We start from the raw sequence: 15,149 nt of genomic DNA, 5'->3' as shown, positions 1-15,149 counted from the left end.
CGTCCTCAGTTTCACCTAAAAATTTATTGATCTATCAGACGGCTAGATTGCCGAACATCTATCACATACGAATACTTAATGTAGAACGAATGCGGTAAGTTAAATTTAAGTGAACCAATTTCAGTTACGCGAAAGGGACTAGAACAAAATAGAGGTTAGTCTGTTAAGTGAAAATCTAAAAATTGTTCATTATTTGAAGAATATCCTAACCAAATGAGCTTTCTACCCTAGCCGGGACTTTTTATTGCAATCTAAACCATATGCGTTTACCTCTGCGAAAAAATCATTAGGTTTTTGGAAACAGCAAGTTTGAACGTATACTTAATGCTTTAGTAAATAACAAAAGAGAAAATTCCTTACACAAAGATCCTCAAACAAGGATCAGCAGAATTGGTCTATGAAGTTCGTATATAGCACGTACGCTAAAGTTTGCTAGTCGTTTCAGTCCAAGCAAATCACTGCCGAATCCGAATAAATTCCATACAATTTTTCGTTATAAAACGTAATAAAAAAAAATAAATAAAATGCAATATTGATCCTAACGCAGTATTGATACTTTCATCCACTTAAAAACCATGCTGTGTCCTTCGAACTGAAACGATTATCTTTAATCTTGTGCATGAGTTACTTAAGCTCGTAGCACAAGTTGCTGATATAACCCATATAGAACAGACCCAAGTTATCAGGCTCCTACAAGCAAATCCAGCGGACTTTGAAATTGGATAATTTTCCGTTTTTGGTGTTGAGTGACGATTTTAATATGTGTTAGAAATACTCGTCTTTATTTTTGCGCACTTGCCCCAGCGCTTTAGCAGCTTTTAGACAGCCATCCCCTATTCTTCATAGCTCCCATATTCAATTTCTCTATCTACGACTTCTAGAAGTGAATAGTGGGTGTCCTTAGCTCCCAGTTGCCTTTGTTAGGGCATCAAAAGTCCAGTAATGACACGGACTTGGAAAATAAGGGGGTTTTGCTCAATTCAGGAAATAATTGAAGCAATACAATGGGACCAGGCATTGTTATTAAATAGCCAGACTACGTACTAGAAGTATCGTGCCAGCAATACGCGAATCCCTTGAAAAACTCGAGCAGTGGGCTGCATTCACTTTTCTATTTTCGGTGAATAGCAAATGCCCCTGACGTCAATCGCAAGTATTACTATAACCTTACGTTCCATCCTATTCGACACTATTATCGCACTTAATTTCTGTACAGAGCGACGCTATTCTTTTACTTGGTCTTTCTCCAATCACTGTGCGCGCTTGGGTCTTCACCTGTTTTGCTACAGATCTTATGAACAAGAACTTTTACAAACTACCAAATCACTAAAAAGTCAATTTCATAAGCTTTACCACATCCATTAGCTCATTAGGCGGGACTGTCTTTTCGCGTTAAGTTGATGTGTAGAATTTGCTTATACCTCACACAGAAGCATAACAACTTTTCGAATGTTTTTTTTTTTATACAAAAACAAACTGGAGTCTTGAGGATCAACTTGCAGAACCTAGTTTTATATCTGATTCTTTTGACAATGCCATTTCAAAGCCGGTTTAAGCATTTGCCAGAGGTGCTCTCGACAGACATGCGTACCTTCTTTTCTTCAAAACACCTGTAGGGGCATAGAATGATTTCCACTATCATATTACCACCATCCAAAGCGTCAGCTAACGCGCTGTCCAAAGCTTAAACATTCAATTTATTCCCATCAAAATTGAAAAAATAACGTTATCCATTCTGTCACAGTTCCCTGGCGTGGAAAACACTAATTGAATGCTATAACATGCAATAAATCCAACCCGCTTTCTAAATCCCATTTCATCTCGTCAGTTTGAAGCTTATTCCTTCTCGTATGACTTATATTACAGTTTATATCCTGTCCAGCCTGGAAATTAGACAAGATTGCCTAGTCACAAAAACACACAATATCTAAAACCGATTCTTCGCCTCAAATATTTTTATTTTTACGAGTTTTTATTTATGTCGTTTTTCGTTTGTTACACGCACCCTTCTGCATTTGTTAACCGCGGCGCTGGCACTTGCCACACAGTTACTTGTCTAGTCACTGCCACAGCTCGAAAGATGACAAAAGTCCCAGCACCATAATCATATGACCAACATATACATCAACCGCTTCCTCTTTTTCTCGTTTTTTATTTTCAATTATGTTTTTATGGTTACTTTTGTTTCTTGTTGTAACCGATTTATGTTTGTTTTTTGCATGATGTCTGTCTGTTCGTGTAAGTGCACGTGTGTCTGTATATTTAGTTAAAGCGGTACAGTTTTCGCATGTATTTCTATGTGTAATTCTTTAGAGAGGGCTGTATTCTATTGGTTCACATTTTGACTAAGAACTAGACGTTTGACCGTGTCATCCGTGCATTTTTTTCGCTTTTATGACTATTTTCTGTCTTTACACTCAGCATTTGCTAGTAAGAAGTCGCTGTTGCATTGACAAATTAACTTCCACTATTCGTAGACATCCTCCTTGTCAGCGATGTAGCGCACAATGTCCTTGACTCGCAGAAGTTTTTCAGCGTCCTGATCCGGAATTTCGAAGCCAAATTCGTCCTCAATTGCCATTATCACCTGAGGGATGAAAAACGAAATGTAAATTAGCCATACTTGAATCCAATTTTCTGATCTTTACAACTAGACTATTGTTGCAATCGCTACCTGTATATATAATATGCAAAAAACCTCAGTTACGGCCTAGCATTATACTTAACATACCTCAACACAGTCAAGTGAATCGAGTCCCATGTCATTTACAAGATGACTTTCCACACGGAGCTTATCGGCATCGATTTTGTCGTAGAGCTTTAGAACGAGCATTACACGATCCTCAATAAGTTGTAAAGACATCGGAGGCTTATCCGAATATTTCCGTAGGCTTGTAGTCTGCTCAGATAAAAAGCGGAATAGAACAAAACGTTAAAAAAGTCTTTTACGTAAAATGACAGTCGTAATGGTTGCTTTAAGATGATCATGCAAATTCGCTATAGAGAAATACTCCGATACAGTTCCAGACGACAGATGTAGTAAATGATATAATTGCTGTGAATCTTAGGCAAACTATACATACACACCAAACACTTTTGAGCATAGGTAAAACTACCGCATCTTGGCTAACGCGACTTCAAACGCTTCTTGTTCTATATATAATTTACTTCAATCGTAATTGCGGTTATCAGGGTCACAGGAATATCTTCATTATATATTCAATACCTAACAAACCTAGTTCCTTAGTGGGCAAGACTTGAAATCTCAGAGACTTCGCAGCTTTCTAAAACGGATTTCTTCTAATATTCTTGACAACGAATTCTAGAACACTTCTTATCATTTCGGTATTCATCTGAGATGGTCAAAGGACAGTTACTTTGGACTGCGTACATTTGACCGCACTCATACTCGCGTTGTCATATGAACGCTGTAGCTGGCTGGCCGATGACAGACTAACACAGCTCTGTAACTCTTAGTCCGTCAACTGATACCGGAAAATCTCCCGTTTACACTGCAAGTTTACATACTGATTTTAACTCTTAAATGTAAGTTTGATATCACTGAGTAATGTGCGGTTCTAACAGCCTTAGCTTAGTATTGATCTATATTATGTGTGGGTATTATCTTACTCATGCTGACTTCTCTTTGGCATCGCGCACTAACTTTGATAGCAACTATTTCCTACAGTCCCGCTAACTTTCCGAGTTTGGAAAGGCCCTTAGGTTTATTGCTATTGCGAGCTACATATGCGCCCTACATTGACTACTGCAACTAGTCGGTTATCTCACATGAATTTGGTGAAACAATGTCCTTAGGCTTATACATTTAAGCACCCCCTGAGGGAGACCAAAACAAAGAACGAAACTGACCTGCGGTCTGATGAGATGAGCGGAAACATCAAAAAGCTGTTTTCTTCGATCTTGAACGGCAATCGTGGAGCCGGCTAGGTGCCGCGAGGTTCTAAGGCAGGGGCCATTTCGCGCAACGAGAGCGCCCACCATACGTAAAAAACTTCCCAAAGCGCGACTCGCCATCGCTCTTCTCTATAGCAATGTGCCCCCTTGACCACGCTAGATACCGAACGATGCGAGACAACCGGGCCGTTCCATCGTCTGCTAGCGTTCGTGGAACTCACTCATTTTCAAACAAAACAGTCTCCACTTAGCGAACCACACACAAATAGCTTGCAAAGATAATAAATGGGCGCGAGTTTTTAAAAAAAATCATGATAGGCATTTTAACAACTGCTAATGTCTGGATAATTTCGGTCACTTCTTTCTATTAAATATGTATCAAATATGTTCCTGATAAGACAGTTGAAATCTGTAGAATCAGTAGGGAAGACATTTAGATTAAAGAAAAATGTAAAGATGACTGCAGTAAACGAAAATAAGAATACTCAAGCATTCTATTGATTGTTGGGTCTGTGAGAAAAACTTGAGGAGAAAATTGGCTGGCTATTCCAATTAAATTTTATTTTCACCCACTAATGAGATTATCGAGTCGCACTTTTGCGAGTAGTTAATATAATTGCAAAATTATGTTGCATGTTAAAAATAGGATTGATTTTAATATATCAATACCATCTCATAGCTGGGTACAATCATTTGGCACTCATGATCAATATAACGTACTTTCTAGCATAACAACTTAATCTCTTAGCTCACTTATCTATCTAGGTGGAATTTGCTTCTATTTGCAACAATTCATGGCAATTAGATGTTTGAATCTTAAGAGATTTATTGTAAAATAAATTTATTTTAAATTATTTATATTAAGTACAAACATTTTAATATAATAAGATACATAACATATTAAGATAATAACGGTTCTGTAAAACAGGTTTGAACAGGATACTAGCCTTAAAACAAATTTGAAGATTAATCCTAGCTGTTGAATCTTCTCAGAATATCGCTGAACGCGTTGCTAAATACAAGAACATTACTGCCAGATACTTCGCAATAAAATAAAGAAAAGTAATTACATGACAAGAACAGCTTTGGTTAGGAGTTTTGAAGTCAATTTTGCGAGTTGTTCTAAGTGCATATGAACTATCTGACCCATTCTCCACGTCTTACAATTGATTCTTATTAGCCTGATAGTATCACCATACAGACACATATAAATGTGGGCATATTACCTTCCACTGCTTCTCTTTATTGATCCACGAACCGAATGAAAATTACGTTTTCATAAATATCCGGGTCCGCAGGCCTCTCTCCCATCATCAGCTGGGTTGGAGAGGGTTTTCTCTCTTGCCGTGGTTGTGTTCAGCACATCAGATGAACAACTACTGCCCGGCGGAAATGAAAACATATTCATGCTTTGAGAAAGTTCTCACACCAGCTGTGACTAACAACCGCGAATGTGATCGAATTTTTAATAAAACACAATAAATAATTATTGAATAATTGCTTGACGTATTCAGTCAGTAAGAATGGATATAGCTACGTTGTATGAGTCCTATTAACGGCGTTAAATTTTCATTGCTGCTGTGTTGTAAGTGGATTGTAAGTTAAACATGAGTGACTTTCCTGAATTGAAAAATGATTGTATCTTACGGGCTGCTCGTGGCGAGGTGGTTGACAATGTAAGTATATCCCCCTTCATTTATTAGCAGTGTAGCTGAAGTTTTTTTTGATAACTAGCTGCGCTAATAGCCTGTCTTGATCGTACACGTACCAGTCACTCAATCATCAAACGACGTGGTGACTATCTCCTACACTGGCGATCTACAGAATCAGATTTATATCAGTCAGTAAGTTTTATCCTATAAAAAAACAGCAATATTAAGCTGGCACGGTGACTGCCTTTATGCTGTCCGTCTGTCCCAACTGTTCATCAACATATGCAAAAAGGTTAATAAACATTTGTTAATTAATAGTTATTAATAAATAAACACAACAATGCCCGTGGAGATTCGACTAGTTGGCCGATAAATTCTTGCAGACACAAGCTGCATAAGCTATTGGTTAGACAAAACATAAAATAGTCTGGTAGGTATAACGGTACTCATTAAGCTGCGATGTTTTTATAAAACTACTGGAGCGCGAAATCAGATTAACACTTATAAGCTCTTCACGTCCAGGGTAAAGGCCCAAGGCGACTCACGTACACATGAACTTTTCGTGCTTCTTTGAGGACAGTGTTTTCTAATTTACACAGCTGCGGTGCTTCCTTCCATTGGTCGATCCCATTTAAATTTTGAGGGTATAGCAGTACAAACGTTTTAGTAGGATGTATCAATTAATTAGTGATTTTCAGATTTGCCAGTGATTTGTAATTCGTATAAGAATGTTTATAGAAGCGCCTCTTGAGCGAAAATATTGCCAAGGGGTAGTGATTATTTAGCCACTTCAGAGAAAGGCCTAATACTTGTTTAGAATTATATTCGCGCATACTACGATAATTTTAATGCTCTAGAATACGAAGCGTCATAATTATGAGAACGCACACGTTTTTCATTTTCAAATAACTATTATTAATATTATTAAGTATTTCGTTGTTATTGGTATACTGCTTTTAAAACTAAGTTATTAACTCACACTGATTACAATGTGATGCGATACACTTGTTACAGTATTAAGCATGGTTATATAAATAGAATCAGGATCGTTTTTAGGATTTCCTTAAATAAATAATAGCTTTATCGTTCAGTCTATCAGTATGGGCGCCCTATTTACAAAACAACTCTATCGGCAAAGTAGTGCTTTCATTAAATGTGAATGATCTTTCCATTTTACTTGAGTTATCACTTACTGTTCGTTAATGAACCTTTCTAAGGAATTTTCTTGTCTGCATTTGTTGCCCTACATCCCTTTCCCTTTGTTTCAAATTCAAATTTGGCAGATTCAACTAATAAATAAATAAGCCGAACCACGTCTGTTTTTCTATAAATTCAATTATTTCTCACCGGAAGTTTTCTTTCCGAATCGCCCGAGCGCCCATTGTGACCATTTAAAACGATCTGCTATATCTATGGTAGTAATTGCAGTATAAAAGTTAATGAAATTATAATTATAAAAATTAATAGGTCAGAAATAATTTCTTGATTAAACAAAGTTACCTTCAAAATTTTGCTCGCTTGCTTGTAGGTTCCCGTTTGGATCATGCGACAAGCTGGCCGTTATTTGCCCGAGTTTATGGAAACAAGGAAAAAGCACACGTTCTTCGATATGTGCCAAAAACCAGAGGTAGCATGCGAAGTGACGTTACAGCCTATTCGAAGATTTTCCCTTGATGCAGCGATAATATTCTCAGACATACTGGTTATACCCCAGGCGATGGGTGAGTAACTAACAGTTAGGTAAAATAGCCACGTCAGTGTCTGTGTCGTCTGTACATCTAATAGCTGAGTGCATACGTGTGACATGAGTAAACTTCGCTAACAATCAAAAATATTATTAATATTATATATAAGAACATTTCGAAAAATCTTATATACAGGAGGAACCCCTGAGTTACGATTTCCGTCTTCTTCAATACGATAGTAACTAAGCTTCATTTCGTAAACCTTGTGCACGTCCTTTCTATCAGGAATGAATTTAGAAATGCGTCCCGGAGAAGGACCTGTCTTCACAGAACCTCTGAAAAACCCAGCCGATATGGAGCATTTGAAGGATATAAACGTTAGCGAAGACCTCAAATACGTTATGGATGCAATTAGTACTACCCGACGAGCTCTCGATGGAAAGGTAACAATTGGACATTTGTAAAGACGTTGTAATATATCAGGTATTCTACTTCAATAGCTTTATGAATATGATCGAAAAATGATTATCTCATCTCCCAGTTTCTGTTGTGAAAACGTCATATTAAGCCTGAACGACCAAAGAAAGGTTTATTGTGTCAGAATTTAGTAATAAGGAGATCACATCATAATGCCTGTTGTCTACAGACCCTTGTTCAAATAAGTGGAGTTGCAATAAATGCAAACCTTCACTTGTGCTTTTTTACACCGCAATAGGGCACTGACCGTTTCCTAAATTAACTGACCTTCGCTTGTTTGCCTTGATATATCCTGCTTTGAAGGTTCCGCTATTTGGCTTCTCTGGTGCACCCTGGACGTTAATGTGTTACATGATTGAAGGAAAAGGATCGAAGACACAATCGAATGCTAAAAAGTGGTTGTACCGCCATCCTTCTAAAGCTGACGAACTCCTTTTGCGACTTGAAAAAATAATTGTAGAGTATATGGTAGCTCAGGTTAGTTAATGTGACCTCAACCTGTTTTGATTATTAACCAACATACCGTTTACATGAACCGGAAACCGTATCAAGTTTATACAAGAGTATGTACCTATTGTCAGCATAATTCTGCATGTATTATCGTTTAAAGCAACAAACATGGTATAATAATCGTAAGTTCAATGCCGATGTATACCGAACGTGCTTTTTAACAGCACCACATCGGCAATAAGCTTAACATCGGACGTGCTTAAATATGACATTTTAGGTGAGAGCAGGTGCCCAAATACTGCAGTTGTTTGATACGAATGTAGGGTTCCTTGATGAAAGAATGTTTCTGCGCTTTGTGAAGCCCGGTTATGTGCGTATTGCCACGGCTGTTCGTGAGAAACTGTCAAAATCGTTTCGTTGCCCCCCACTTTGCTTGTTCCCTAAAGACGCCCATTTTAATCTTGTCCATCTGCGCGATGCGGGTTATGATGTGATTAGCGTGGACTGGGCTATCACTCCCGAGAAGGCACGAGAAGCCCTTGGAAACAACGTCACTATACAGGTAGAGAAATATTTCTTGCTGTCTCTATACTGGCAAAGGATAGCGCACTAACACTGATTATTCCTAGATGATATGAACTGTTTTTCTAATATGTTTTTGTGCACATTTTAAATATGTTTTAATGCGGCATGGTTATAAGCTCATTCTCGCATTACGGTTAATTAATAGCAGACCACTGACAGTTCTTTATAATACACTATTGATTTTTATAAATAAGGGCTATTGATAAAAAAAATTTGTCGAAATTACGTTTTCAAAATAGACTGGCCTTCGAAACGAACTTTCATCTAATCGAAAATCATATTCTCAAATCAAAGTAGATCATGAATGACGATTATTTATCATTTTGGTCACAGTCAGAAGTGGAAAATACTGATCCAGCGTTTAATCTTTTCATAGGGTAATCTGGATCCATGTGCTCTTTACGCTGATGAAACAACGTTACGTGAATTGGCACGAGAAATGGTAACTCGATTTGGCAAAGAGCGCTACATAGCAAACCTTGGCCACGGAATGTATCCTGATATAGACCCGGATAGAGTCCGAGTATTTATAGAGGCCATACATAGCGTTAAATAAGTTGAATATAATGGCGACAGCTTGAAGAGCGATAGATGGTAAGCCATCTGTTAGGGTTGTTCGATAGGAACCCATTTATTTATTGTAGAACTGTACCAACGATGTGATTTACACAGTATTTTGTACTCAAGTCTTTAAAAATGGTTGACTGTTACAGAATTAGCAAATGTATGTTATTTATTATATGAGATGACAATAAATAATAGATTAAAGTGTAATCGAATTTTCAATATAAGAAAAAAGTCTATAGTGTTATTTCACTTGTCATTTATATTCATCGTTAATTATCACAGTAAACAAAAAACAACCTAAAATTATAGAACAATATCAAGGTGATATGTATGTACCTCAGAGCTCTCCGTATGACTACAAGGATCTTCGCGCTGATTGCGGATATACAGCTACCGCTATGTATCGGGTATCAACGTTGACAACCATTTTGCAATTACATTTAAAAAATTTTTAGCCCATGCTTCACATGATACAATTAGTTGGCAAATCACTATTAAAAAGCCCGTATTTTAGAACTTATTATCTATATATATATATATATATATATATATAATAAGCGGTGAGACGTCTTTCTATAATGTCAAACTTAAAAACTTCATTGCTAATCCGTAGAAAATATGGAATGTGCCATTACGAATTAGGTGGAATGGACGCTGTTTTAGAAGAAGATCAATTTCTATAGGAATTATTCGTATTGTGATGATCATAGGCAAACATAATTAGCGTTGTGTTTAGAGAGCAGCTCTAGTGATCTAGAAACGTTCATTTGGTGATATGCAACCGTAAGACTTTCAGATACTCTTACCACAATGCAGACTGCAAAAACTAATTAAAAGAAAAATGGCAATTTATCGTCGAGATTGCTTTGAATTTTCATTAAGCCAGGTAACGCGCTTCCTGCCGCTGCTGCCGGATCCGGTTAATGGAGTGTTTGGCGGATACTTCAGAATGCCAGGAGATGCTAAGTGTGTCATTGAAGTACCACACACAAATCACAATATTCAAGTTACGTTAAAAGCTCTGTAGTCTGTTTGAGGGGTACGTTGTTTATAAAAATCGGAGCCTGCGGAACAGCGAAGTGCGTCGCATGGATGAATTGCTTCCCGTGCATTTTACGGTTCTACTTTTTTTTTTCACCAACGATAGTCTTATCAATGTTGTTAATTAGACAACTGCCTACCTTTAAGACACATTTTTAACTGAAGTTCTATTGAACAAAATTGTATTCCTAGCTTTTGAGTTTATGGTGCGACAAGTTCTTTCCTTCTCTATATTAAGCCAAGGACGTTTGATAGGGATTATTACCTGAGGTACCTACGACCGATGAAGTCCTCCTAGGCTATTTGAAATATTAAGTTCTACTCAATACGTAGACAGGAGCCAAAATAGCAACGTTACACGTCTACATTGAATTTGGAATGATAGAGAAGGGATATACTAACTAGTTGAAGTCATCGTAGTTCTAGACGTATAGTCAGAATTACGATCTCTTTCCTGCAGTCGAGCGCGCTTGTCTGTGGCTTCTAGAGCACCTCGTCTTTTACGTAATACTTCATGTATGTTATCCTTATTACTAGAAGAAGGTCCTGCAGCAGGCCACCTGTGAAGGGCATTAATTTTTAGTATCTGTTGGTTTGCATTTATCTGGTGCATTGTTTTCAACACCATTTGCAGTATTGAGGTGTGAAATAATGAATGATGACAAACAATGCCATTCGATTTACAAAATGTGGAGAAGATTCATGTTACTGGTAGACAATAACACTTATACGAGATGGACCCTAAGCTAATTCGTAGTTGTAAATATGAAGAAATTGCCTGCACGTTGCTTAAGCCTCAATGGGACGGGAAATCACAAGCTTTATCCATTCCATTAAGCTAACTAGTGACTCGAAATCTATGTATAATAACATCACAATCATCTTTTGTATCCCGCTGACCTCTTATTGTTTGGATTTTCTCAAGTTTTGAACAGTGATACGCATTTAAAATTTGCGAAAGGCCTTTAAAGTAAGTAAACCAAGAGAAAAATGGCAGTTTTATCCCTTGGAATTAATCTTTTTTTTTTTTTGAAACGAACAGTTCCTAATAGCGGCCTACATGTTATACCTGAATCTGTAGTTGATTTGTGCGCCTGGATTGATTGTTATTTCAGTAGGATTAGTTTTCTATACGTTTGCATGAACATATCAGGTACAATAGCGCGTGGCAAGTTTTGATTGCGATGATACCGCCACTAAAGAGCGATTCCACAATAGGTAAGTTCAATTATGTCATTGATTGTATTATTTACATCCGATTAGTTTACATGATCATTATAAACACTAGATACAAATAATTATTCGTTTAACTTTACATTGATCCAATGCAATCTAATATGCAAATAGTATTTTCGAACCGAACTTGAGCTGTCAAGTTAACCTGGGTTCGTCCAAACAACATACGCCATACAGAATGTATGATTGAAAAAGGAAAGGCGATTTTCTTCAGCTAATGAAACACTTACTGAAGTTCTTTAATTTTACTTTTCCAATAGGAGCATGCTTCATCAGCTTTGGCAAGCTTTTCGTGCGCTCTGTGCAGAATTCGTTCATGGGAATATATTAAGGAGCGCCGCAAAGACTTCTGAAGGGCGAGAGCCTATACGAACGAAAATAAACAATGGGTTAGAATAGGAAAATCATTGTTTCCGTCATTGACATCCTTCATACCACTATATTGGATGCATTATTAAATTATTCCATGCATTATTTAGCAAAACTACATCGGCACCCGTGCGCACCAAAAATTATTCTCCAAAAGTTTGCTAACATCTCTTTATACCGCCGGTCTATTATTGTGCCTATCCGTTCCGTTACTGTTTCTTCCTCACACTAGTGACTACAATTAGAATGGAAACTGCACCGATGAACACTGAGCGCCGTTGTTTGACCAGACGATTAGCAGTCTTTTTCCAACGAATATATCATCAAATACGACATGCGAATATCATATGCCTGAACTTCATCGGCGTGCTTTGTTACACATGCAACCGCTCTGTTGTTCCCGATGTGGTTCAATTTGCATTTGCCGCGGTTGTTATTGGCCTTTTGCGAGAACACTGAAACGATCCTGAAGGTGATGAAATAGCTAGTCTTTTATGTCCTTACAAATACGAACCTCACTTGAAGCTGTAGCAACTCGGCGTTATCTGTATGACTTTCAGAGCACTGCGTAGGTAACCCTGTGTTACTCACAGACACACATAGCTGCTGCAGTTATTATTCCTTTTATAACGCGCACCGCAACCATACACTTACAAATCCAGTGCAATCCAACCAAATCAATTATCTTCACTATTTCGAAATTATTCCAAAGACTGTGCCCTACTCCTGTAAGACCTTCTTGGTCTGCAAGAATCGATCTGGTGGAATTGAAATAATTACATTTTGAATTTATCGATTCATTATTTCCATCCAGGTCATTTGTAACTTTATCATTTCAGTAGTTGTGTGCTAATGGGCTACTGAGTGGAATTTACCCTCGACATCGATCTGAACACAGGCCTGACCGAGATGAAAAGTTCCTTTACTGCTGGGGGCGCTCTATCGTTGATCATGACCAGGCGCGACCTGTTACCGCAACGACGGCAACTAACCTCCTGATATTCGTCCTTGGGAACTAGAATAGTAAAAACGCATGTTTTGTTTGTATATGTTGATTATACAATTTCTGTAATTCGTAATTTGTCGACGTTCTGCAGTGTGCTAATGTTGGGTAGATTCGCATTGCTTTTTTTAAATGCAGCCTTGTATCCTTAGGGATAGCATAAACCTTATTTTTAGGAATAAAAAGAACTTAATTAGATTGAATTAATAAATTTTGTGTCACAACAACGCGCAGTAAATTAAATGCATCTAAATCTCAAATTGTATCTACTGAAAGCGATCGAGTGAAATAACATATGCGACATAAAAATGCGTAGAAAATTGCTAAAACATGTAAAATGGTTTCAAAATAAGAAGATCATTTGTAATAAAGTCAAGTGAATCAGACTGCTGATAGCATTAAATTGACCTTTTGGCTATGTATTTGATGTATGCTAGTTATAGAGCCAGGAAACTCGATGAGATTAACACATTTGCAGTACAGAAGAAATGCAAAAGTCTTATCGTCGACAGTTTGTGTGTCTGACACTTAAAAATCAACATAATTAGGTCGAGGATGTCGCTTTCCGTTTTTGGTATAGAAATAGTAAGTAAAGCTAGACTCGATAAGTTTTCATCCATGTCAAGGAGATTGCGAAACGCTTATTTAAGCATAAATCAATAGTAGACAACTGCTGACCTGATGTCTAGAAAGCGCTAGCAAACTTGTTGCGAAACAAAAGGACTCATATCGGCGACATTATTTTTACAGCGATAAACGTCGTAAAGTTATAAGTATCTTTCCTTCAAGGCCGTATTCGAATTATAAGCTCCAATAGAATTTTTCTAGTTGCAATCTATCAAAGAATAATGTGCGTTGTCAATGGCTTCGGAAGTGTTAGCGAGTCACATCGTCCGGTCATTTTGAATCTGGAGCCTCGCACCCCTCATGGCGGAAAACGCGAAGTCAATCAAGTCTTGCCGTAACAGATTTGACGGAGAGGCGGCTGGCTACTCCCGCGCGATCATTATACGCGGCCGTTCGAATCGAGTCGCTGTTGATATCCAAACGCTGACTCGAACGGAAACTGTTGTACGCCGGTTGCTGCAGTGTGGCTTCGCCATCTTAGTCAGTCAATCAATCAATTGATTTATGTTTGATGTCAAACAGAAGGCTACGAACAAGTTGCACAGACTCGTAATATGATATTCTACAGTAGGTAGAGTATCTCTGACATACGTGAGAGATCACATTTCTGGAGAGATAGTGACGCAATGGCAAGACATGTTTTCTGCAATATTTATCTCGTTCAACGCGAATTCTATAATTATACAATTTTACAGTATCCCGCTACTATTTGTAAATTCGAAAGCGAATAACTAGTGCGCAAATACAAATATAGGCTTATGTTACCTACCTGAAACACATCGGTTGCATGTTGTATGCATACAGTTGCTAATGAAGATAGGCACGGAAACTGACCACTCGATAGCACAGTGAAGACAAGCAGGTTTGAATTCGGCGCCTTCGAAGGGCATACTATGTCACATTTTAAAGTGAAAAGCAGAGATTCATTGATTCTGTGGGTGTATCGTATGAAATTGCTTTGATTAGTTAAGACAAATAGATACGCTGGCTTATCACCGAGTTGCTGGCGCCAAATTTTAAAGAAGACCGACTAACTATCAAAGCAAACCTCATAGTACCATCAAATACTTGTTTGTTTAGTTGTAGCGCTTAAAAAGTTAATAGGTAACTTGCGGCTAAATGACCTGTGCTGTTCCATACGATTACATTGGTATGGTAGCAGCAGCCTAAGCAACAGCGGCAGACTTTTGACATAACAAATATTGTTTGGAGCAAGTAAATTGGATATTTAGTCCGTGCTCGAAACGACACCGTGAACTCTTACGGGGACACCGAGTGTTTGCAGTTAGGAAGCATACAACAGCGACAGGCAGCTCAGATACTATTGTGAGGCAATATCGGAATATAAACGGACGGGAAGCTTCTTGTTTTGTGTATAGAAAACGCAACCAAATAATTGAACATTACAGTTCTAAAGATATACAAGCCAAACGCGTTATGACTGAGAGAAGGATATCACAGCGCTCGAGGTTTGCCTTCACGAAGTACGCATCTTATTTAAGATCATGGCAATAGAGGTCATGGGAATTTCGCACCAATATA

General features: G+C 37.8%; 3 protein-coding genes across 4 annotated transcripts; 1 reads left to right on the top strand and 2 right to left on the bottom strand.

Moving 5' to 3' along the window:
• Positions 1–1,926: 1,926 nt before the first annotated feature.
• ND-ACP (NADH dehydrogenase (ubiquinone) acyl carrier protein) lies at positions 1,927–4,104 on the bottom strand. The gene is made up of 3 exons (XM_022834335.2): positions 3,871–4,104; positions 2,732–2,899; positions 1,927–2,587 (listed from the first exon to the last, which is right to left on the bottom strand). Exons 1-3 carry the CDS (start codon positions 4,033–4,035, stop codon positions 2,468–2,470), a joined length of 453 nt encoding a protein of 150 aa, XP_022690070.1. The 5' UTR covers positions 4,036–4,104; the 3' UTR covers positions 1,927–2,467.
• A 1,181-nt stretch (positions 4,105–5,285) lies between these two features.
• Urod (uroporphyrinogen decarboxylase) lies at positions 5,286–9,538 on the top strand. Its single transcript, XM_022834323.2, has 6 exons — positions 5,286–5,591; positions 7,096–7,288; positions 7,538–7,695; positions 8,033–8,206; positions 8,457–8,741; positions 9,141–9,538. The coding sequence occupies exons 1-6, from the start codon at positions 5,523–5,525 to the stop codon at positions 9,318–9,320; spliced, it is 1,059 nt and encodes a 352-aa protein (XP_022690058.1). The 5' UTR covers positions 5,286–5,522; the 3' UTR covers positions 9,321–9,538.
• Positions 9,539–9,570: 32 nt separating this feature from the next.
• Positions 9,571–14,519, bottom strand: LOC111261096 (uncharacterized). 2 transcript variants are annotated; one of them, XM_022834333.2, is made up of 5 exons: positions 14,377–14,519; positions 12,853–12,992; positions 11,839–11,972; positions 10,775–10,932; positions 9,571–10,293 (listed from the first exon to the last, which is right to left on the bottom strand). In XM_022834333.2, exons 1-5 carry the CDS (start codon positions 14,495–14,497, stop codon positions 10,181–10,183), a joined length of 666 nt encoding a protein of 221 aa, XP_022690068.1. In that variant the 5' UTR covers positions 14,498–14,519; the 3' UTR covers positions 9,571–10,180. The 2 variants fall into 2 exon arrangements, with proteins under 2 accessions (XP_022690068.1, XP_022690069.1); XM_022834334.2 differs by having other exon boundaries at positions 12,883–12,992.
• Positions 14,520–15,149: the final 630 nt, after the last annotated feature.

The sequence above is a fragment of the Varroa jacobsoni genome, unplaced genomic scaffold, assembly GCF_002532875.2.
Source record: "Varroa jacobsoni isolate VJ856 unplaced genomic scaffold, vjacob_1.0 scaffold_517, whole genome shotgun sequence".
NCBI lineage: Eukaryota > Metazoa > Arthropoda > Arachnida > Mesostigmata > Varroidae > Varroa > Varroa jacobsoni.
The sequence above is the reverse complement of the archived record's forward strand: the minus strand, read 5'-3'. Positions and strand labels throughout refer to the sequence as shown.